The following is a 23,117-nucleotide window of genomic DNA, read 5'->3' as shown; positions in this document are numbered from 1 at the left end:
GGCAACCACACCCGTAATTATTAATACAGCAACTTGGAAAACAACCTTTTTTTGAGGAAAAAAAATATGAAACTATATTTTATCCTTTACAAGATAGACATATATAATGCCTTGTAGTATTCAGATGCAAAGACAAAATTTCCTGCAACTCTCCTGCACCCCCACAAACATAAAAAACAAATGCTAATTTTCTTCTAACTAGAATGTTTGACAGGGTGAAAAAAAAAAATGTTCAGCACCTACACTTGGCACTTTCCCTGATACACACATACATGTTTTTTCCCTTTATCCCTCTAAATAACTGTCAGGCTTTGAATAACTCCAAAATTATTAAGTGGCCACTTCCTCTAGCTGTCTCCCCTTTCAAAATGGAAAAATAAAGGAAGATAGTACAAAAATGAGTAATGAGTTACTAAGCTATTTTAGAATATGGGCTGAATGTCAGATGCTAAAATCAGATTTTATTCCCAGATTTAGAAAAGAAAAGGTCTTGGGAATAGTTACAGACTGGACAGCCTAACAGCTTGCTATCCCCTATGTCTGAATTGCTCCCAAAGACTAAACTGAAAGCTCTCCATGTAAGAGAACACGAGTCTAAAGATCGACAAATTTGCCTTTTATCACATTATTGAATATTTATAATTTACTGAAGGGAGAGTCAGAGCCAGACTGGATTTAAAAATGGCACACACCTTTGCCTCTTCAAGTGAATGAGAATTGGGTGTCTTAAACAACATACTAGGGTCCTGTTGCCATCTAAAACTGAATACAGAAGGACCTACTTAAATTGTAAAATTTCCTTTTACTTCAGGATGTCAGCATGGCACCGTAGTTAACAATGAGGGTTGTTGGATGTGCAGAAATACATGATGTAAGGAGAGGATGTTAACTTACAACTCAAGACTCTTAGTTTGCAGCTCAGACCATTTCCCACCAGATTTCAAGGTATGCAATATGGTTCTTTTCTTCTCTGCCTGCTCCAAAACATGGAAGATACTTGTTTTGAAATGAAAGCAATTAGCTTAAAAATGATGCCATTTTCTCTGAACTTGACAGTTGTGAGAAGTCACAGCCATATTTGGTGGTCAACATTAGGTTCATTCACCAATGTACTTATTGGTTTGCTTCAAACACAGGACTGCCAGCAAGAAACTGAAAATATTTTCCTCTAGCCCCTTTTCATGATTCATGTATGAATTTCCTGACAGAAATTACACTGCTCCTAGTTAAAAGGTGGCAGATGTTTGCTGAAGGATTGGTTGTCACTCACTATTAAACACTTCTGTCACACAGTTGGAAGAACCTTAACTCTGAGTTTAGAAAAACACCCCTCTCTCTCACCAAAGATTAAACAAAACTTGGGGGACAATTTGTTGCAAGCATTGACATAAGTCTCTCACGCTTTAAGCTGTATACTTTTTTTTTTTTTTTGTAATTTGCCTCATCCAGTTTTTCCTGTTAGTTTTTACAATACAGTCTGACAGTTTGATAGATTAAAAGCCCTAACAGTAGCTCACAGAGCCTTCTTCCATAAAATGAAAATAACTATTTCAAATAGGTTAAATATATTTACACACACACACACACATATATATAAAAGAGGTTTTGAGGTTCCCAGATATGTATTATTCCGTGTTGGGCTCCTGAAAAGTAGCTGTGATCTAAAAGAGACTTTATTTAGCCATGCTTTTATTTCTCTACATTTAGTACAGCCTTTTACTCTCCTAGTCAGCAGCATGCCACCTGCTCTTTCATTTCCTCAAAGTAGGTCAGCAGTCAGGCATCAATCTTTCATCTTCATTATAGCTAAATCCTAAAGCCTGAGGCAAATGAACCATTTTAAAGGAGATGCAGTGATAGCTGTAGTATTCTCTCTTGTGTTAGCCATTTGTGGCTGAAAAAGTATCACGAAAACCAGATGAATCTAGCCAGTGTTTAACTGGAAAATAACAGGAATGCATGCAGTTTTCACAAGGTCTTTGTAAAAATTTGGGGCACAGTTCATAAACACAGAAACATGGGTCCAGTTTCTACATCCTACTATCTCCTTCATATACTTATTAAACTCTGAATTTTTAATGATCATTACCCCTCTAAAAGAAGATAATTCTAGATCTTCAACTAATCTGGTGCCTTATAAACATCTCACTTCCAGCTTCTATTTACTCATGACCAATTTTTAATTATTTTTTCCATGTATCAGCACTGACATACAGTTCATCCTGGTCTTTAATATTCCATGAAATATCGAGATAGTAATCATATATCCTTTTTTTTTTTTTTTTTTTTTTTTTTTGATCAGACATGACCAGATTTAAAAAGAATACCATTATCCAAAATTTATTATCAAAGTTTGTGGAAAAAAGATTTTTCTGTCTAAAGATTGTACATATTTGTACTGAACCCTGAAAGCCTTTTTCTTTCACACAGCACTTCCGTTTAGTAAGTCAATGAAGAACAGTGAAGTTCACTGAAGCACTGAACAGTTTTCAGAAATACAGGAACAATCTCACCAGACACAGGCCATAGCTCACTTTTTTCTTGAACAGCAAAAGACTAGGCAGGGTGACGTAGACAAGAAAGAGCCTTAAAACAACAAAAGAGGATGTAAGGAAGCCCACATGAAGTGCATGCATGCAAATGCCAGGAGGACAGGGGTGAAGAGAACAGTGAGTGAAGCATTCACACTTTTTCCAGGAAGTCAGCATACTGGCTCATCTCTTCAAAGTGCCTGTACACCAATGCATGCATGTAGCATGGAGAACAAACAGGTGGAATTAGAGGTATGTGCGCAGTTGCAGGTCTGCACCCTCACTGGGGTCACAGGGATGTAGGGGGAAGGCTCCCATAACTGGAGTGCTGCAACAGATAAATAGGAAGGAACAGGCTAGGAAAGGAAAAAGGGAAAGTAGCCCATTACATGACAGAGCAACTGGAATACATTGGGCTCTGCCCTGCGATAGATGATGGGCCACTCCAGAGTTTATGAGTTAAGATTAGAGGGCGGAAGAAAGTGGTGTATGATCAGGAAAAAGTTGAGACGGTATTCTGACAACAGGAAAAAAGCTTCATGTTTCCATATTTTGGTTCTCACTGGGGACTTAACTGCCCTTGATATAAGCTGGAAAGACAACACAGAAAATCACAGATTCTGGGGATGTGTGAATTGCATTGATGAGAACTTCCTGACACAGGTGATGGATATCTGATGAGAGGAGGCACTCTTCTGGACAGGATACCTAGAAAAAAGGCAGAAGCGGTGGAGGACGAGAAGGTTGATGGCAACCTTGGCTGCTGTGACCATGAGATGGTGAAGTCTGTGATCCTGAAAAGAGGAAATAAATAGCATGATAATAGCCCTGGACTACAGGACAGCAGACTTTGGCCTGTTGAAGGATTTTCTTGGAAGGAACCCACAGGAGATGGTCATGAAGAAAAGAGCAGACCAGGACAGCTGGTTAATTTTCAAGGATCATCTCTTCCAAACATAAAAATGGGCCATCCTATAACAGACTGAAATGGTCCATTCCTGGACCATTTTCCATGGAACTCAAGTAACAGCAGCAGGAGGCCTGCATGGATGAACAAGGAACTTCTGACTCAACTCAGACCTAAACAGGAATTGTATAAGACGTGAAAGCCAGAACAGGTGAAACCAGAGAAATATAGAAACACTGAATGTGCAGATAAAGGGATTAGGGAAAACAAAGCCCACCTGAGGTTAAATCTTGAGAGACAGAAAGGGCAACATGAAGGACCTTTATGGGTCTTTTCACAGCAAAACGGACATCATGGAAAATGAGAGCTTGACACTGAATGGGGCAGGGTACTTGGTGACAAAGGACACGTAAAAGGATGAGGTATACAACACCTTCTTCACCTCAGACTTTGCCAATAAAATTTGCTCTGAGGAATCACAGCCTCTGAAAACAGTGGGAAGGTCTGGGGCAATGAAGTTTTATGATTAGTTAGGAAGATCATATTAAGGAATATTTAAGCCTAGCTTGGTGGATGGGTAGAGTGCAGTTGGCACAGTTTGTCTTCACTTGAGCAAGGCTTTCAATACTCTTCCATAACATCCTCATAAACAGACATGAAGTATGGACAAGTGGAGCATGAAGGGGGCTGAAAACTGACAAAACTGTCAGACTCAAAGGATTGTGATATCCAGTGGCATGCTGTTTAACTGGAGTCCATTCATGAGTGGTTTATCCTTGGGATCAATACTGTTTAACATGTTAATGATGCAGATGATAGGACAGAGTGCTTCCTCAGCAAGTTTGGTGATGATACAGAAGTAGGAGGAGCCACTGATCTACCAGATGGTTGCTCTGCTATTCAGCAGGATGTTGAGAGGCTGGAGATCTGGGATGACAGGAATCTCCTGAGCTGAGCAAAGGCAAATGCCAGGTCCTGCTCCTGGAAGGAAGAACCACAGACATCCGCACATAAAGGCTGGGTGCCATTTGGCTAAAAGACAGCTTTGCAGAAATGGCCCCAGGGGTCCTGGCAGAGACCAAGAGGCACATGAGCCAGCCATGAGCCCTTGCATTAGGAAGAGTGTCACCAGCAGGTTGAAAAAAGTGATTCTTCTCCTCTACTCAGCCCTGGTGAGATCATATTTGGAGTACTGTGTCCAAGCCTGGGATCTGTAGTGCAAGAGTGACATTGACATACTTGACTGAGTCCAGGAAGGGACTACTAAAATGCTCAAGATATTGGAGCATCTCATATGAGGAGAGGATAAGAGCTGGGATTTTGCCTTAAGACAAGAAGGTTCAGGAGAATCTTATACATGTGCATAAAAACAGAATGGGAGGGAGTAAAGAAGATGAAGCCAGGCTTTTGTTAGTGATATTCAATGAAAGAACAAAAGGCAGAAACTCAAATGCAGGAAATGACATTTAAACATCAGAAAAAAAAGCTTTTTTTATTGATGAAGGTGTTTGAGCCCTGGAACACATTACCCAGAGAGGTTGTAGAGAGTTTATGTTTGAAAATATTCAAAACATGACTGGACATGGACTTGGAAAGCCTACTCTAGGTGACCCTGCTTTGAGCAGGGGCACTGGGCTAGAAAATATCCAGTGGTCTCCTCCAGTCTCAGAGATTCTATAATTCTATATATCAGTTCTTAATTTCAGTTTCATTTTCAGGAGTCACTGTTCTGTATGAGGTATAAAATGGTTAAACACTGAAGACCTCTTCCTCTTTATGACATATTAGATTAATATATTTTCCCATAATTGTTGTAGCCCATTAATATGTTGTAGCACAACTACCAAGTGCTATAAAATTATGATATTGTGACATACTTGGAAAAGAACGCAGGACATCTGGTGTTGAGAATTACTTTCTAAACATTCTTCCATCAACGTTCAGAAGTGCTACCTGCAGTTTGTCAGAACACGTGTCTTTATTCTATGAAAATGTTATAAAGAATAGAAATAAAATGAAATGCAAAGAGAATGCAAAAAAATACAGAAGTAATTTTTACTCTGCGTAGCTGATGCATATAACAACAGGTGTACCTGCTCACAGTGACCTATCTAGCCCAATACATCTCTCAAATCCTACCATAACATCGCTTCTCTAGGGAAGAATTCGAAAAAGCCCAGTCATATAGAAACAGCTCTCTAGAATATCCTAACTGTCTGCCACTCAGATTTCTTGAGTGTGAGGTCACATCTTCGTATTTAACACCTCTTGACAGAGTCCTCTTCGTTGAGTGTGCCCAGCTGCTATATTAATCCCATGTAAACTTTTAGAATGGACCACACTGCAGAAAAGTTCTCCATCTGTACTATGTATTGTATGTGTTTTGAACCTGCCAGTTCCACTTCATACTCCTTAGCTCTTGTATTGGAATAGACTATGTGTGATCATTTCTATTCACATTTTTTAAACCACTGAAGACTTTATACTTCCCTGTTCTCATCCATCTCTCTTCCAGACAAAAGTGATCCCAGCCTGTTCCTTGGATGGAAGCTATTCCACACTTCTCAATCCTCTACATAGCTCTGTCTGTCTGTTTTCCATCTTCTGAAGGTAGGGAAGTACACAGTGTAGGCATAACTTCACTCTGTATTTATATAGTGGCCTGATATTGCTTTAAGTTTTATTCCCTACTTCTTATAATTCCTTACACTTGATTTGCCTTTTGACTCTTACTGAGCATCAGGATGACATTTTCTTATAACTACGTGCTATTGCATCAAGATCTCACCATCACCTGGCATTTATTTATGTTCAGTTCCATCTATCATTTAATTTTCAATGAAAACAGAAATCTTTCTTGGGATTTCAATTTATGAAACCAGTGTCATAGAGACTTGTGGAAATGACTTGTCAAAGTTCATCATTTTAACAGCTTAAATAATTACTCTGATCATTTCTGATATGACTCTCATTTCAGATTAATTAAATTTTATGAATTTATTTTAAAAACTCCAAACAGTGTCAAAATAGGAAAAATACCCAAATTATCACACTCTTGCCCTCATAGTGATCTTTTCCATCTTGCTCTAGACTAATTCCTTTGTAATGCCATTTCTTATAATGTTGTTTGATAATCTGCCATCACACATAAATTTCCATCTTGAGTGTGTCTCCACAGTGCTTTAACTAGCTGTTCTTTCTTCTATATTAATATATGTAAATGAAGAGTATGAAAAAAACCTTTCCTTTAAAACCATCATCACAGCATTATTGTAAGATTAGATGAAACATTGAAGATATGTGCCTTCAACCTATATAACAAAGCTGAAGAACACCTCCATGTTGGCAGTAAGAAATTTTCACTTTGCTTTCATCTGCAGGACAAAGTTACGTGCTAGCTCAATGGTATTATTGCAAATATAAAATTCCATAGTAAATTCCTTTCTATTATTAGTTTTATAAATTTATGATGTAGTTGTTCTGTTCCATTTTTATTTGCAACAGTATCACAAAATGAGAAGGGACTAATCAAAGTAGTTAGATGAAAATTCCTTTTCTGCAGAGAAGTAGCCAGCACACAGAAATACATAAAAGGGGGGATATTGATTTTTTACCTACCACAGTGAGAACCATGGGTTGTTTCATGTTTGGGTCCTATACCATTCCATGAGATTCTTGAAATGCACATAAACCAGGAGCTCACACATTCAAGACTGCCAGAAAGCAAGAAAGACTCCCTGCTCTGTGTCTCTTGGAAAAATGTACATCAAGTTTTAGAAAAAATAGAAAGGAAAATAAAGAATTCTTTAATTGGACATGTGGCCCCTGACCAGACAGCAGAACTGAAACATCAGTGGTCAAGATATTAAATATATATGTATATATGTACATATTAAAACACACGCTCCTTCATATATATATATATATATATATTTATTGACATATGCAACATACTGAAATTAAATAGAGAAATACCTTTTCACAAATATGTGCCTTTTGGAGTATCTAATTCTGTAGCATGCATCAGAAGAGATTTTTCTACAGGACTAAGAGTTAGACAATATTTTATTTTTTAATGAAAAAAGCATCATAATGATTTTAAAATGTAAGCAGGGTATTCCCATAAAATGAGTATTCTTGCCTTATAAACCCTAACCTGATGTAGTAATAATAATAAAGGAACTATCAACTCCTTAGAAGATTCTCCAATCTTTAAAATTCTCACTTGGGTCACAGATGCTGTTGAAAAGCAATAAAAATATCTCAGGATTAATGGAAATTGTTAAATAAAATAGTAGTAGCAAAGAAATCAGTACACCAAGGCACTTAAATCCAAAATACTTTTTGAGATAACCAGAGACCCTTATAATACAATCATAATAAGGAAGTTGATACAAAAAAAGATATATATTAGAGAAAAAATTATTTGAGAAAAATTAGGATGGCTAATGCAGGTTCTCAAGAGCAAGTAGATAAAGGACAACAGTGTGATTCTTTAAATGTACCTGAAAATAAAAAAAAAATTGATCCATGACATTGCTGGGTTTAAGGCAAAAAGATGACAAAAGAATGAAGTCTCAGCATTTTCTGATGAGGAGACTGTTGACAAAATTTTTACACTAGATCATTCTTTTCAGGCAAGAGAAATTAATTACTCCACCAAGATTTAGAAGATTTAAAATAAAACAATTCATTAAGTATTCATTATCTAATGTATGCCCAGAGACAATATGGCTGTTTAATTGTCAAAAAGAAGCTAACAAAAAAACGTAGTTTGACAAAAATGTATAGTCTTTTAATGCAAATTGCTTTTAAGCCAGAGGGCTGAAGGGCAGTTAGTGCTTCTCCTACATTTTAAAGGCTGTAGGGGATATAGTATAAGAACAATATCTAGGAATACGTAGAAACATTTATTGAAGCTGGGAGATGACTGCCCTCACACAGGCATGGACTTAGACTTCATAAGCAGTGGTACAGGACAGGCAGGCAGCTGCTACAGGTCACAGAATGCCTCCCATGAGGTGCAGTACTCTTGCTGCCTACTTAGCCTACACAAAGAGAAGGCAATGCATGCTACATAGACCACCACCAAACAAAAGGAGAAGGAGGGCTGCCAGGCAGGTACAGCTGTACGGAATGTCTTTCTTCCTTTATGAGGCGCTGTTTCCATATCTGTCTGGCACACAATCAGTGACAGCAGCAAGCCCAGCTCTTTCATGTGCCCTCCAAATCTGACTCTTCTTGGCTACCTTTGGCCACTATCACCATCTCAAATTCTGCAAGGCCTTCATCTTAGGTGTCATCCCACCCTCATTCACTAAGAACTTACTCTACCACTTCCACATTATTAAGTTAGTATTTACATGAGATTCTTACATTTGTATTAGATTCTTAGCACAAACCATTACTGGGAAGCCTTGAGTTGACTCTCCACAACCATGTCAACACTATCCTCATGGAACCTAAACCCTGGCCACCTGCAGCCAGGTCCTTGCCAGTCTTTAATAACCGCTCTCCTTAGGTAATAATCTAAAACTGTGGTGACCTAAGCCCTGAGTTTGCTGTCATTTCAACACAGTCTGTTCTATCAATGTCCTGCAGATTATGGCAGTGAAAGTGAGCATAAGGTAAGTTTTGGTAAGTAGGAGAGTTCATGGATTCATGGAGGAAGGAGAAAGTATTACAGGGGGGTGGAGAAGCACGGAAGGCAGGCATACACTTCCCAGAGTACAGATGCAGCTGCTGGTGGTATAAGAACAAAGACAGTTTGGAAAGTAGACTTTAGGGTGATTCAGGCCATTATAAAGCACAAAGCCCCCAGTTTTATAGCTTTTAAGAATATATATGTCACTGAAGCATTGGTAATGCATATTGGTCCCATTAACAATATGGTTAACAGCTATTATGTGTTTCTCCTCTTTTCTCCAGGGAGAGAATGGGATGTTTTTTTAAAAAAATACATATGCATAAATGCATTCCGATGGATATTGATACTGGAAAGAACTAGTTCAGAAACAATCCTTGCTTTTGTAGGAGTGAGAAGCTTTGTGATAACCTGCAATTTTTGTAGAAAAATTCATTCTAGTGTTTGTCAGATCCCAAGAAAAGCTTTTTCTCACATACGAAATATACATTTGAATTTTTAGAGTATGCTTATCAGAGAAGTGTACCATCTAGAAGAAATTTACCCTCTAAAACGAAGCAATCTTTACATACATAAAATATAGGCATCCAAAGGTCTTGGTTTACTACTGTATGGGAAACCCAAGCAGAGAATGGTCTAAGGCACTTGCAGTATCCTGTGCTGGTACTAGAAGAATTTTTAAATAGTTTTCAAAGTATCTATATTTTCATGTCCAAACATACTTTATTTGTGTTTTGCAGATGATATGGTATAAACAACTAAGACTGCATTGCTTTCAAGGGTGGGACATTCTTCAAGGTTTGTGTACAAATATGGTACAGTATTACTTATGAATGCTGTTTAAGAGTGCTTAGCAGAGGAATCCAGGAGAACAAAATACAGAAGTGAAATGACTTGTAGCGCATAGATATAAAGAGGATGGCTTTGTACACAGAAGTTCTTCTTCAGGCCTTCTCCCCAAAAGCATAAAGTCTGTTTTACATCGGTTAAGTTTCCAGCAACCTGCCATCTGCTTATTGCCTGTGCACCTGCCCATGCTATCTAGATAGTTGTGCTGGCTTTGGCTGGTCTAGGGTTAATTTTCTTCATAGTAGGTAGTATGGGGCTATGTTTTAAATTTGTGCTGAAAATTGTGCTGATAATTGAGGGATGTTTTAGTTACTGCTGAGCGGTGCTTACACAACAACAAGGCTTTTTCTGCTTCTCACCCCACCAGTGAGTAGGCTGGGGGTGCACAGCAAGTTGGGAGGGGACACAGCTGGGACAGCTGACCCCAACTGACCAAAGGGATATCCCAGACCATATGGCATAATTCTCAGCATAAAAATCTGGGGGAAGAAGAAAGAAAGGGAGGATGTTCAGAGTTATACCCTGTGTCTTTCCCAGTCACTATAATGCATGATGGAGCCCTGCTGTACTGGAGATGGCTGAGCACCTGCCTGCCAATGGGGAGTGCTGAATGCATCCCTTGCTTTGCTTTGCTTACACGTGTGGCTTCTGCTTTACTTGTTAAACTGTCTTTATCTCAACACATGAGTTTTCTCATATTTACCCTTCTTCTCTTCCCCATCCCACTGGGCGGGCAGTGAGCAAGCAGCTGTGTGGGGCTTAGTTGTTGGCTGGGTTTAAACCATGACAATATTGGTTCACCAAGTGTCTCCTTGTGTACGCTAGAAAAAGAAGTGTTCAACACGGCACTTCATCTCTAAGTAAAAGTACATCAGTACATATTAAGAGTTTGAGTAGCACTAATGCCGTTTTAGTGCAAAGCCAAGGTGCATCTTTTAGAGGAGAGAGCATTACTTCATGGTCAAGTACTGCATAAAGATTTTGTGGCAGCTGACTGGATGGTTTGCTTCTCTCCATTTGACAGCAGGACTAATCCATCACTGCCACATTTCAGTATAATGTTCCTGGCCAGAACTCAGGACATTCCAGGTGAACGATACGGACTATAATAACTTATAAACTGAAGCTTGTCTTCTCTATAAAATTGCTCATGACTGAAGGTTTTAAAGGAGTACCAGGATAGCCAGGGTGTGTCTTTTCAGTATCAGCCTATTAAACACCTGAAGCAACAAAACTAATATTTTTCCCCCAAAGAAGCATTAAGTGCATTAGACAATTTGTTATCCTGAATAGCTATTTTAATGCCGTGTTCACTATCTTCAGAGAAGTCTGGTAGAAGGATTTTATTGGTCTCTATTGCAGCCTCAGCATATTCTTGGAGTAGTTCATTATGCTTCATTTAATCTGCATCAGCATCTGTTTCCTGACATAAACATTAAAGTCTGTCTTTCTCTATAGAGTTGTGTTTGCTTCTAGAAAACAAAGGGAGATGTTAGAGGGCTAGAAAAGGATGAACTCTGAATGCTCAGGATAGAATGCAATGAGGAAGATTAACCAGTTCCTGGAGCCTATTTTCTGGAATTTTTTGTTAATCAGGCTTTGTGTTTGATGGAGGGAGATTTTTCTTGCCTTTCTTGCTTTTGATATTAAGAGCAGCTCAAATCACTGACAGAAGAGTGAAAAATGTTCATGTCCAGATTATAATGTCTCTAAATCTTGACACTTAATATGCAGTTCAAGTAAAAATGTGTCCAGAGGTCCCTCAGAGATTTATCTTTGAATGAACAAGGAAAGTACTCGAGGAGATGAGCTTCTAAGCCCTGGCAAGTGCAGCACTGCTGAATGAATGCTGAAATATCCTAAAGCCAGGTACACTGCTCTTTGTTACTCAGTTCCTGACTGCGAAAAAGCACCAGTGTTGTCCTCTACCAACTCTGTAGTAGTTTGCAGTCTTATAAGGGAGCATAAAATCAATGTTAACTTTGGGTCTGGCTTCAGACTTCAGAGGAATAAATCTGAAAGAATGAATCCTATGCATTTGCAGTTTAAAGTGAAGGAGTGCCACTGGGTCTATCTTATACTGAGCCTCCTCAGTGAACGAACAAACTGTCACCGTGCCTTCTGTGCGAACCAGCCAGGTATCACTGACAGATGATACATCTGTTGCTTTTAATGGTGATTAGGTTGTGAATCATATACTAGTAGTCTCACACTATACACAGCAATCTCAGTAGTGTTGTTACCGAGAGAGGTAAATGGCTGCTTTTAATCCATGTGTACGTAATGACTTTACCAGTGTCACATATCTGCCATCTGATTTCCTTTCCTCCAATAGTCTATTTCTCTTAGGACTGGTGATTATACCTTGAAATCCCAAAGAGAGAACAGTAGACTGAATTGCCAATGGGTCCTGCTGAGTATCTCTGGAAGCAGAGTACTCAGAATCAGAGGAACTACAGAAAAGTGTTCACAAAACAGCAGTGACATGCCAGAAGTGTGATTACATAACAGCAGCACACATAACAATAACTATACATTAAAAAAACTCAGTATTATGCTTCCATATACCAGAGTAATGCTTCCACTCTAAGAAACATAATTCCACCCTTAAACCAGTGTTGCTCAATAGCACAAAAAGGAAAATATGCAGACAAAAATTTGAGGTTAATTGAGTCTAAGGATTTGTGAGGAGAGTAATTAAGATGAGTGGACCATATGATGACAGATGGAATTCAATTTCAGTAACTGTAAAGCCATTTTCACCTAAAAACTTTGGAACTACTTACACATTTCTTAGGGTCTTAATTAGTGCATGGAACTGATCTCAAAATCACCTTGACAGTAAAGTCCAAAATTTTGTTTAATGGTGTACAACAGTGAAAAAGAATACACTAAATATAACAGAATGAATAATAGGTAAAACTATTACACAGATCTTGTAAAATATGCAATATTAGTCATCCTAACTAAAATGATGCTTTAGAGGTTCTATGTCATAGGATAACCAGCTTAATAAGATTGGGACTGTCTACCAAAGAGAGAAGAGAAAAATAAGGATGCATAGTAAATACACAGATGTATAGTAATGAATGGTACTACAAAAGGAGTTGTAGACGATTCAATTCTTTTCTCCACAAAATGAAAAATAACGTATGTTCAATGGAATTGAAAAGCAACATTTCCAAAACTGAAAAAGGAAGTTCTTCAAATAGTGCCTAATTAGCAGTTACACTGAACTGTGAAAAGTTAGCAAGAGTCAAAACCAACTGAAAATTATGGGAATAACAGAAGTATTCAAATAGTGAGTGTATAAAACAGTTATGAGATATACACAACTGTACATTTGAAGTCACTACTCATTATGAACGATGGCTGAAAATTTAAGTATGACAGATGAACTGTCAGATGTGCGCTACACATTTCTAGCATCTACCTCTGAAAGTATTCGTGCCAGTCACAGTTGCAAAAAAGCTGCTGAACAAGACAAGCTACAAGTCTTGTTGGTGATAGTGGTTCCTACATTCCTGAGGTTGGGAAGCACCGTTTATTGGGAAGTGAATGACTGAGCCAGAACTAAAACTGGAATTGCTTACTGAAGGGGAATAAATACCAGCAAGTCTCATCCTATTAAGTAGCTGAAGCAGCAGCCATTCATTCTGCCATTTTGGAACTGACCCTGCCTATTTCTTTATTTTTGCCAATTTGATACGCGTTTCCATGGGAACAAAAGCAGTACTAGCCACCAGCTGAGTCAATCTCAGCTGCTGGCTCCCAGTTCTCACGTTTTGTTCCGTTTCCTTGGAAACTGATGTCAAACGAGAAAGAGAAGTAAACCAGCTTTTGCTCTTTAATATTTAGCTTTTCTTTGGACCTGCTCTAGATACTCTGGGCTGGCGGAAGGTTTACAGCTGACTCTAATGGCCATTCATTTTCCTCCTCTCTGTAACGTCTGCCAGCCACCGGTGGGCCCCAGCAGATGCAAGTAAGAGTTCTCAGTTTCAGCTACTGCTGGCGGGCTGCCTGCTATGAGCTACAATGGCAGGGTTTGAAAGCAGGCTACAGATTTCAGGAGACATTTGGCTCTCACAGTCTGTAATATTTCAAATTGGAAGGAAAGAAATTAAATTTATTTAAAACATAGTAGGGGAAACAGATGGGCGTAATGATATTTAGAGAATAAATTAACTAACAAGCTCTGACCTGCATTAGGCTGAACACCCCCAGAAACCACTTCAGCCAATTATATTCTTCATTTCATAATGCACATTAGACAAAGTTCTCACTAATCCAGCTGTTAGCTGACTGAATAGCCCAACAGCACAATGTAAACAACACCCCCTAAACACATCTGTTTATGCATATATACATATGCTGAAAGAGAAAAGAACGTGATCTGATTGTTTTGAAATAGTGAATCTGCATAAATCTACTTGAGCACGTGAATTTGAACCAGACATCTTTATCAAATCCAGGCCTATGTTACTCCTACATTTTTATCATGTGTATATAAACACACGCACGCCCTCTTCGCTATATAATCTTGGGCCAGAGTATTTTCCAGTGCTTACAGCAGCAGTGTCATGACTGAAGATGAATATTAAAGAAAAAAATATAAAAAAAAGAAAAGAAAAAAAATAATATTAAAGAATATGAAAGAACACTGGAAAAGCATGTAGGCAACTAATCCATGATATAAATAAAATTTTCTCTGAAAATGATACTTGATCTACATCTGTTCAGTTGAATCCAAATTTTCACATATCTTTTGTTTGAAAATGTAGAGACAAATCAATTTCAGAAGACAAAAGGCTGTCCTAAAGAAAAGTTTTCTATTTGGTGGCCTCTTCTCTTAGTTAAGTAGCCTAACTACTAGGGTACAGCACCATGCTCGCCTTGGACAATCTTTTACCCTTCCTTTTCTTTCACACCTAAGATATGAACTCCTTCCTGAGTTTTCTTTCCATCACATCTCAGTTATATTGACACAACTCTCACTTATCAGTGAGTAACTACTGTAACTTCTAGAATTATATATTCATTTGAATTCACATACAGTTCAAATAGTATCTCTGGAATATTCATTTCTTCAGGTACTACATTAGGAGCAGTCTTACAGAAAAGACAATCAGATACCGAGTAACAGTATTCATTCCTCCAGTGTTGTTGCACTTGCATCCATCTACTGAAATTATTCCCAACATCTCTGGGTGCTCATAGCATTGTGTCAAGCCAGATAACATTGTGATTTTTTTCTGGGTTACTTATTTGAATGAAAAACTTAGGCAGTTGTAATTGTTTTAAGTCAGGCTGATTCTGTCTTATTCAAAGAGATGTAAGATGTATTGAATTTACCTAGTCTATTTATGGGTTTCCTCCAGTTGAACTCAAAATCAAAATCTAAAATCCCGTCTTTCTCTGTCAGTAAGACTTTGCATAGCAAATGAGATAACAATCTTTAGGTTTGCTGCTGCAGCTGCAATCAGGAAAGACCATTTCACTTTATGTTGAGGTTCACAATGTCCCTCCAGAATTCTTCACAATCAGCCCTCATTTTTATGTTTTGGAATAACTTACTATAACTACTAAATTTTTGTCATTTTGTCATCTCATCACTCACTTCCTCTTACACTGAACAACGCAGGTCCTAGCACAGAGATGGGGACTTGTCCTGAAGCACTCTACAGGCTACATCCCTCTTTTCTGGAAAATGAACTTTTATTTATTCCTTAATTCTGTTTCCTTATTCTAAAGAATTCTATATCCATTTGAGGGCTTCTCTGTTATTCAGCTATTTAATTTCCATGAGGGTCTTTGATGAAAGAAATCGCTGAGTTCTTTTTGGAGACCTAGCGGGCTGTGTCAGCTTCTGTTCACATGCCTGCTGGCTTCTTCAAATGACTTCACTGAGTTTTTGAATGATTTGTTCCTTTATGAGTGCCATGTCAACTATTCCTCAATGTAGGATATTTATTTCTAATTCCACTCCTGATTATAATTTGAATAAATTGGCCTGCTACAGACATTAACTTACAAGTTTGAGGTTTCCACCCTGTCTTGAAAACATGGCAAGACATTTGCAACTTTTCACTCAGATATCAAAGCAGTTCTGAGGTAATGATTACATACTGCTGTCAGTAGTTTGACTATTACTCCTTTGAACTGCTTTAGAAAGCCTGTGAGAATAGAATCTGTTTCCAGTGATTTATCTCTGATCAGTTTCTCTATTCTTACCAGCAACTCCAGTCACTCCTCGGTGAGTTCATCAGAAGAGTTCTAGCATAGCAATCTCCACAAGATTTTCCACAAAGAATTTTGCTGAACAAAGCAGCAAAGCAATTGTTTAATCATTCTACACATATTGTCCCCAAAGATTCTCTGGCAAACTTCCTGCTAGTGACATTTAGAGAAAGATTTATTTATTTATTTTTTTTTACCTTTTGCAAGATTTTTTTCGATTGCTTTATTGCGTTCTACATTTAACTTACCAGACTTTATGATCCTTTCTATTTTCCTCATTCGGATACAGCTTTGGTTTTTTGAAGGATGTCTTCCTGCTGTTTTGTCATGCTGAGTCTCTTCTTTTTCAAGTCTTACTTGATGTGCAGCATGTATTTACTCTGTGTTTCCAATACGATACTCTTAAAACTCTCTAGGCCACCTGCAAAGATTTAACTCTCTACAGTGTCCTCTCTAGCATCTCTTTAAGAGGCTTCCTCAGTTTTATGTTGTTCCCCCTTCTGAAGTCGAGTACCTCTCTACTGATCTTTTTTGGTTGTTGCTTCTTCAAAGCTATCAAAGCTAAGAATGATGTATTTGCAGCTACAGGGAAGTCCTTTAGATATTAACACTTTGGAACAGGTTCTGTATACTATTCAGAATGAAATCAAGGGTTAATTCTCTCTTTGTGCATTTTCTAATCTGTTGAATTACAAAGCAGTCACCGTTCCTAAATGAATTAGTCTGAGCAGCACATTTGTCCAGCTTACATAGCCATTTTTTGCTTATGCCATGTTTATGACTCCCTCAAAGTATCAGTCAAAGCTGACCTTCTGGATTGTTGGTTAGTAATATGGGTCCAGTAGGATAGTTATACATATGGAATGCATAGAAATTCTGCCTAACTCACTGAAATTATTAATTTGTTAATCTGAACTGACTTTAACAAACTGTGCTACTCTGCCACTGGCATGGTCTATTCAATCGTTCCTGCATACTGATATTGTTGTTATAGCGATGTCCTCATATAAATTTGGGCATTCTTAGTTTCCACATTTTATTTCTATATCAGTGCAAGAAGCCCAGATAGGATGTGTGTCATTGATCTGTTTTCCTCTTTGGTATCTTCTAAAATGGCACTTTATTCTGTTTTTTTCTCCATTTCTTGTTTATTACCATCCCAGGACAATTCAGTGTGAAACTTCAAATACTGATATTCCAGATACAGAATGAAGTTTATTTTAAAATATTGATAATGTTATCATAAGTTTGCATAAGAGGAAACATCACAGAGATAACTACATAACTGATACTAAGACATCAAGGATTGCAAAGGTTGCTGCCCTGGATAAATAGGCTTTGAAATTCTACAAGAAATATTGGTATCCAGTATGCAAAGTATTACCTTTATTGATTCCAACACTAATGCAAGATCTTTTTACCTTGGGAATTATAAAAACTAGTCTATCTCCTCTGGTATAGAAGTTATTATTTACTAAGCATTATCACTGGTTACCTTCCAAGGCCACAGTAATTCAATCTGTGTCATAGATATTTGTGTTGGGAGAAGACAAGCCAGTCAGAGGCTTTCAAGCTATACTCTAGAATAAAATAATTACTACCCCATTGTATAACGAGTGGTGAGTGTGACTGTATGTATACACACAGACTTACAGCACTGTAGTAAGTACCTAACTCAATTATGATGTGACTGTTGCACAGGGAGAACAGATTCCACTTTGTAAAGGATTTTGTTATTTCAGACTCTGGTTTCATTCCAACTCAGGTGTATCTGTGAGCAACTGAAATTAGAGCAAGCCAGTTTCCTACATATTTTTTGTCTTGTGGCTGGATTCTCTGTGTCTAACTAAGTGTGAAGGTCCTATGTAGCAGCTCATTTATAATGTCTGTCTTTAGACAGAGGGATAAACTCACTCTGTGACCCTTCTCTTCAGGGACACACTACTAGAACCTCTCCTCCACACAGTTGGCTGTTTCCATCAAATCTATACAGTGCTATGTCCTTAAGAGCTATATCTATTCTGTCAGGTTTGACTGAAACCAGCAAAGAGTTTGTTAAGCAGTAGGAAAAACCACACAGGGCACCCTTGCACATAAACATTGCCTTCTTAAGAAACCAGGACAAAACCGTGATGGTTGGAAAAGGGTCTTGACATTGGGGCAAAGCTCTTCCACAGCCACATACACAGAAGTACTGTAATTCCTCATGGCCTGTTGAGCCCAGGAAGCCAGGCAAGGTGATGGTGTGTTTACAGGGCTGGGATAAACTCAATCTGACAGGAATCTAGTCAAGATCTGATCATATCTGCAGAGCATTTTGATTATGACAAAAAAGGTGAATTATGATGAAAAAAGCAAATTCTAAGTTCAGCCTAGGAAGAAGCTAGTAAGAAAAAAGCGATTGATCACTGGTCTGAAACATTAGTAAAAGAAGAAATGTTACAGTCCGTGCAATGAGCAAAACAGTTGAATAGAGGTAATGTTATGGATTAATTCTCATTTTTTACACTGCTGCTTGAAGTTTTGAAGTTTTTGTGTCAGAAAATGCTTTTGTATTACGTGAGAATCCAGCCTACAGTATTATATATGAAGTGTACATAGAGGGAACCTTACAGTTCTGCATGAGATCAGCATACAGCTATGGACATTTTGAAGTGGTCCCTGCCTTTACCTGTAAACTCTTTGGTTTTATGCAATCATTTTATTGTCTAGATATCATATAGCAAATAACTGCCCTACTGATGGTTGGAGGATGCTTTATAGATCACTCATTAAAACTTTTAACACAGTCTCTTATAGCATGTGATGATGTGTTTTTCATAAGGATACCTGACATGTAGGGTCAGGATGCCAGAGACCAGTCTGAAAATTGACAGACCCAACATCCCATCTGATTTCTTCCTTCTGTCAGGGGCAGAGGGTCACCACAAGAGCCTCCACTCGCCTTTGTGTTTTTAGATGTAGACTACACATCCTCAGCTTTTAATGTATGTATGCCTTGACTTTACAAACAACTCTGGAAAAGGAGTCTGGATTTTTTTAAAGTGCTTGATAATTTGGTGATATTCTTAATCAGATGCTCTATTTTGTGAATTATGCCAAACAGCAATTGAAACTATGGGGTTTTTGGCTCCTCATCTTGGTTACTTTGATTGATGTGTTTATGAAGACACACTTAACAGAGGACCACCTGACAGTAGTCAAATGCAGAAATTTCACACAGGAAGCCAATGAGTATTTATAGTTAAAACAGCACTCAAATGGTTCATTAGCTAGAATGACTAATTGCATTCATAACTTTGGAGCCTACATTTAGTTCAGTTTCTATCACTTGGATCACCTTTAACTGAGAGCAAATATTTAAAATTATTTCATAGAAGCAAGTGGGACAAGGAATATACATGACACAATAATCCTGTAATAATACAGAAACTTTCCTCCAGTATTGTTTACTATGCTGTAAGTACTTTGCAAACACACAAAAGATAATATCTGCTCAGGCAAACTCAACTAAAGAATTTACCATTGCAGAATGCACTTAAAAATCCTAAAATTAATAAAAAGAGCAAACTATAATAATAATAATAATAATTAATAATAATAAAAGGAAATACAGTTGTCATTTACTTTTACCAAGGACTTTCTGAGACCTGAAGAGGTATGTTTCAGGAAAGTAAGTTACAGTTCACTGCTTATATAAGATAAAAACTTATGTACAGTTTTTTAATGACCAAATTTGTTTGCATAATACTTTTATTTCCTTCCATCCCCAAATCCATTAGTTTAAGAAAGCGTTCTGCACAATTTATAGTAATAGCTAAGATCTCTAAAAGTAAGTCAACTCTATGATGAGTGTTCAAAATATTGCACATTCTCTTCTGTGCATTCAGTGAGTGTGAGTTTGCATGGGCTTACACAATTCCCAGAAAATTTCAGTTCTGAAACAAAGTTCAGGCAACTGCTGTGCAGCCCTGTGGTCTGGACAGCACCTAAATGTGGAACACACACACACTAAGTTTTTAGTGGTATACATTATATGACCAAAGAATATACATTGATAAATTCAGATAGAAATAACGGTAATTTAAAACTGCAATAAACATTATTTTTCAAATAGATGGTATTTATGGTTTGATAACTTCCCAGTTACAGCTGCTGTCTACAGAAGTTTCACTGAAGAGATTCTGATAAGACTAGATATCAGGATCTTTAGTTATGATTTCCCTCTGATCAGGGAAAAAAGTAAAAGTCCTTCTAACTCAGTCACCCACAGGACTGAAATGAGCATTATTTCATTTGGATTCTGTGACTATTCATCATATGTTTGGTTTTACATGAGAAGTGAAACTGTTAACAGCACTGACAATTGAAATACCAGTTGCAATACAGTTGGAACAAAATGAAGTAAACAAGGTTATTGACAAGCTCTATTGTTTCAAGCTCTACAAGCACAGAGCAGAAGTATCTCCACAAGACAAATTTCAGTTACATTTTTCATTTTTTTATTGACAACATTTATAACTGGGGAGTGTCTTAAAAAAAAGTTCAAACTCTAGGGAATGACTGAGAGGTATATTTTCAGACTCTAAAATGATTTCTTGAAAAGGCATCCCTTGAAACGTAGGAGGCATCGCTCTAAGATATCTTCTACAAACTATATTCAAATAAAAAGTAAAATCTCCTAATAAAATTCCAGAGCTACACTGTGAAGTAAAACAAAGTAAAAACAATGGAATAAAATGTGTATTTTCTTGCAAACATTAACATCAGAAGAGAAAACTACCATTCTTTTTTTTAACCGATTGCCATGTACTGGAAAAAAAGAATAACACTTCTAGATTGTCCTCATATTATCTAGTTTTCAGATATCATCAGTTTCCATGCTGGGAGTAATAGACTCTCAAACACTGTTAATATGCATAAAGATAGAATTTTTTTTTTCTAGTTCTGCACTGTTGCTGTCATGTTTCTTGCTGTCAGTTTGTCCAGAAAGCTCTACTTCTAGAAACCTACCAGAATGATGGAAAATTGTACAGGTGGCATTAAGCTATTACCTCCTCCCTATCAAGATCTCTAGCATGACCTTTCTGGGAATGACATTAAGATAGGAACAATCAGTATGTATGTATGCACACACTATTACTGAAAATAAATATAGCAGTAGGTAACACAATTCCTGAACATCTCCACAAAGAATGCCGTCTAAGCAGTGACCTCTCCTGCACTTATCTTGAATGAGCTCTTACTGAAATCTACTAATGGATTCTGATAATCTATTATTTATTACAACAGACTCTAATAGAGAGTCTTAGCGAAGACTCTCCTGTGTTTACAACACTTTCATCCGAAATCTCCCAAGTGACAGACACGTGACACCTTCAACTACAGATACAATTTCTTTTGGCTGCAGTTATTTCATTTTTATTTGCTTTTAAAAACCAGAACCCTTCTTCCCCCCAAAATACACAGCTTGACCTGCTTTCATATAACCTAGTGCATCTTTAGCTTGGTCTTGTAGGAAGCTGTAGATACTAATATGCAACCGTAAGTATTACTTGGGCTTGAGGACATACCTCCATGTTATACTTTTCCACTGTCCTTCTCAAAGGATCCACAACCTGCCAGCAAATCAGGATGCAAAGATCAATCAGTAGCATCCCTCCAACTATCACCAGTAGCTTCTGGTCTTTAATGATCTGGAGAGGAAAAAAAAAAAGAAAAAAAAAAAGGGGGGGAGATTCCCATGAGCCATAGATAGATCCCTGTACAGCTTTATTCCTATATAAGGAGAAAAACACAGGTTGCTAATAAAAATGGTTTTAACAATGAAACAATAAAAGTTTCAGAAATATCAAAAGATGAAAGCAAGAAGACACAAATTATTTAGGCCTTTTCGTGGTTATTAGATGTATCTACAGTGCATTCTGATTTCTAAAAAGAAATTGGGAAGACTCTTAAATATTAATATTGAAGTCCAGGTTTAATATTAACTCCTGGAAAATGAAAAAAAATATATTCTAGAGAGCCACTACTGTGTTAATGTATGTAAATGTGGAAAAGTGTCCATTACATCTCTCAAAGTAGCAGGAGTTGAGATAGTTTTCATTAAGATTTACAGTGTTCACTTCTTCATAACCTTCTCAGATCTGGAAAACACACTTGCAAGGTATTAAAAGATAAGTTCATTTTTGAGGTTTTGCGTGTGTGTGCATGTTTAACATTTGCCTCTGTTAACCAGGGGAAGAACAGGATGATGTATTTTTTCTATATTACAAAGGTTAGAGGCTTTTATGCACATGCATTTTAAAACCTGTTTTTAATTTTGCATGGATTTTAGGTTCAAAAAAGAAAACAAGAGTTGCTAATAAAATAACAAGCCAAACCAAGTATCACAGTCTTGTATAGCTGCATGAAATCCCTGTATTATTTCTACTGTTATACACATAGCAACACAGAAAAAAATACACTATAAGTACATCATTTCAGTTGCAAAGTTGTAAGCATGTTCAAATATCAGGCTGAAATTAACTTTGTCAGTCCTCGTATTTATGTTCATGTTTTTTTAAATTAGTATGCACTTCTATTACTAATGAACACTCAGTCAGTATTCAAAGATATTGCCAAATTGTTTTAACATGGACAAACCCACATATTTTTCCCTAGTTTTGGTTATCAGAAACAGTTGGTTTAATCCAAATGAAATATTCAAAAGTGTTAAGCCTGAGCTGCTTAATAAAGTTATGATTATTTCAGTTCAATTTGATAAATTTATTAGGATTTTGAAAATGCATTACAAAGCCAGAAGTGTCAGCTAATCTTAATACAGGCAAGGCTGGTATTCCTGCCTAGAATAAATTGTATTTGCACTGAATTCCTATCAAGCTTAAGGAATTTATAAAAACGAATATAATTTGAAATAATGTAAGAGGCACTTCAGAAAGTTTGCTTT

The 23,117-nt window shown here is 37.3% G+C and overlaps 1 protein-coding gene across 1 annotated transcript in view; it reads right to left on the bottom strand.

Moving 5' to 3' along the window:
- The window catches only part of GABBR2 (gamma-aminobutyric acid type B receptor subunit 2), a 469,556-nt gene that overhangs the window by 117,994 nt on the left and 328,445 nt on the right, over positions 1 to 23,117 (bottom strand). The window contains exon 13 of the mRNA XM_026841737.1: positions 21,742 to 21,864. Within this exon, the coding sequence (XP_026697538.1) occupies positions 21,742 to 21,864 (123 nt within the window). The remainder of the gene's footprint in view (positions 1 to 21,741; positions 21,865 to 23,117) is intronic.

The sequence above is a fragment of the Athene cunicularia genome (genome assembly GCF_003259725.1).
Source record: "Athene cunicularia isolate RWA chromosome 2 unlocalized genomic scaffold, athCun1 chr2_part1, whole genome shotgun sequence".
Taxonomy (NCBI): domain Eukaryota; kingdom Metazoa; phylum Chordata; class Aves; order Strigiformes; family Strigidae; genus Athene; species Athene cunicularia.
This window is presented reverse-complemented; position numbering and strand designations above follow the sequence as displayed.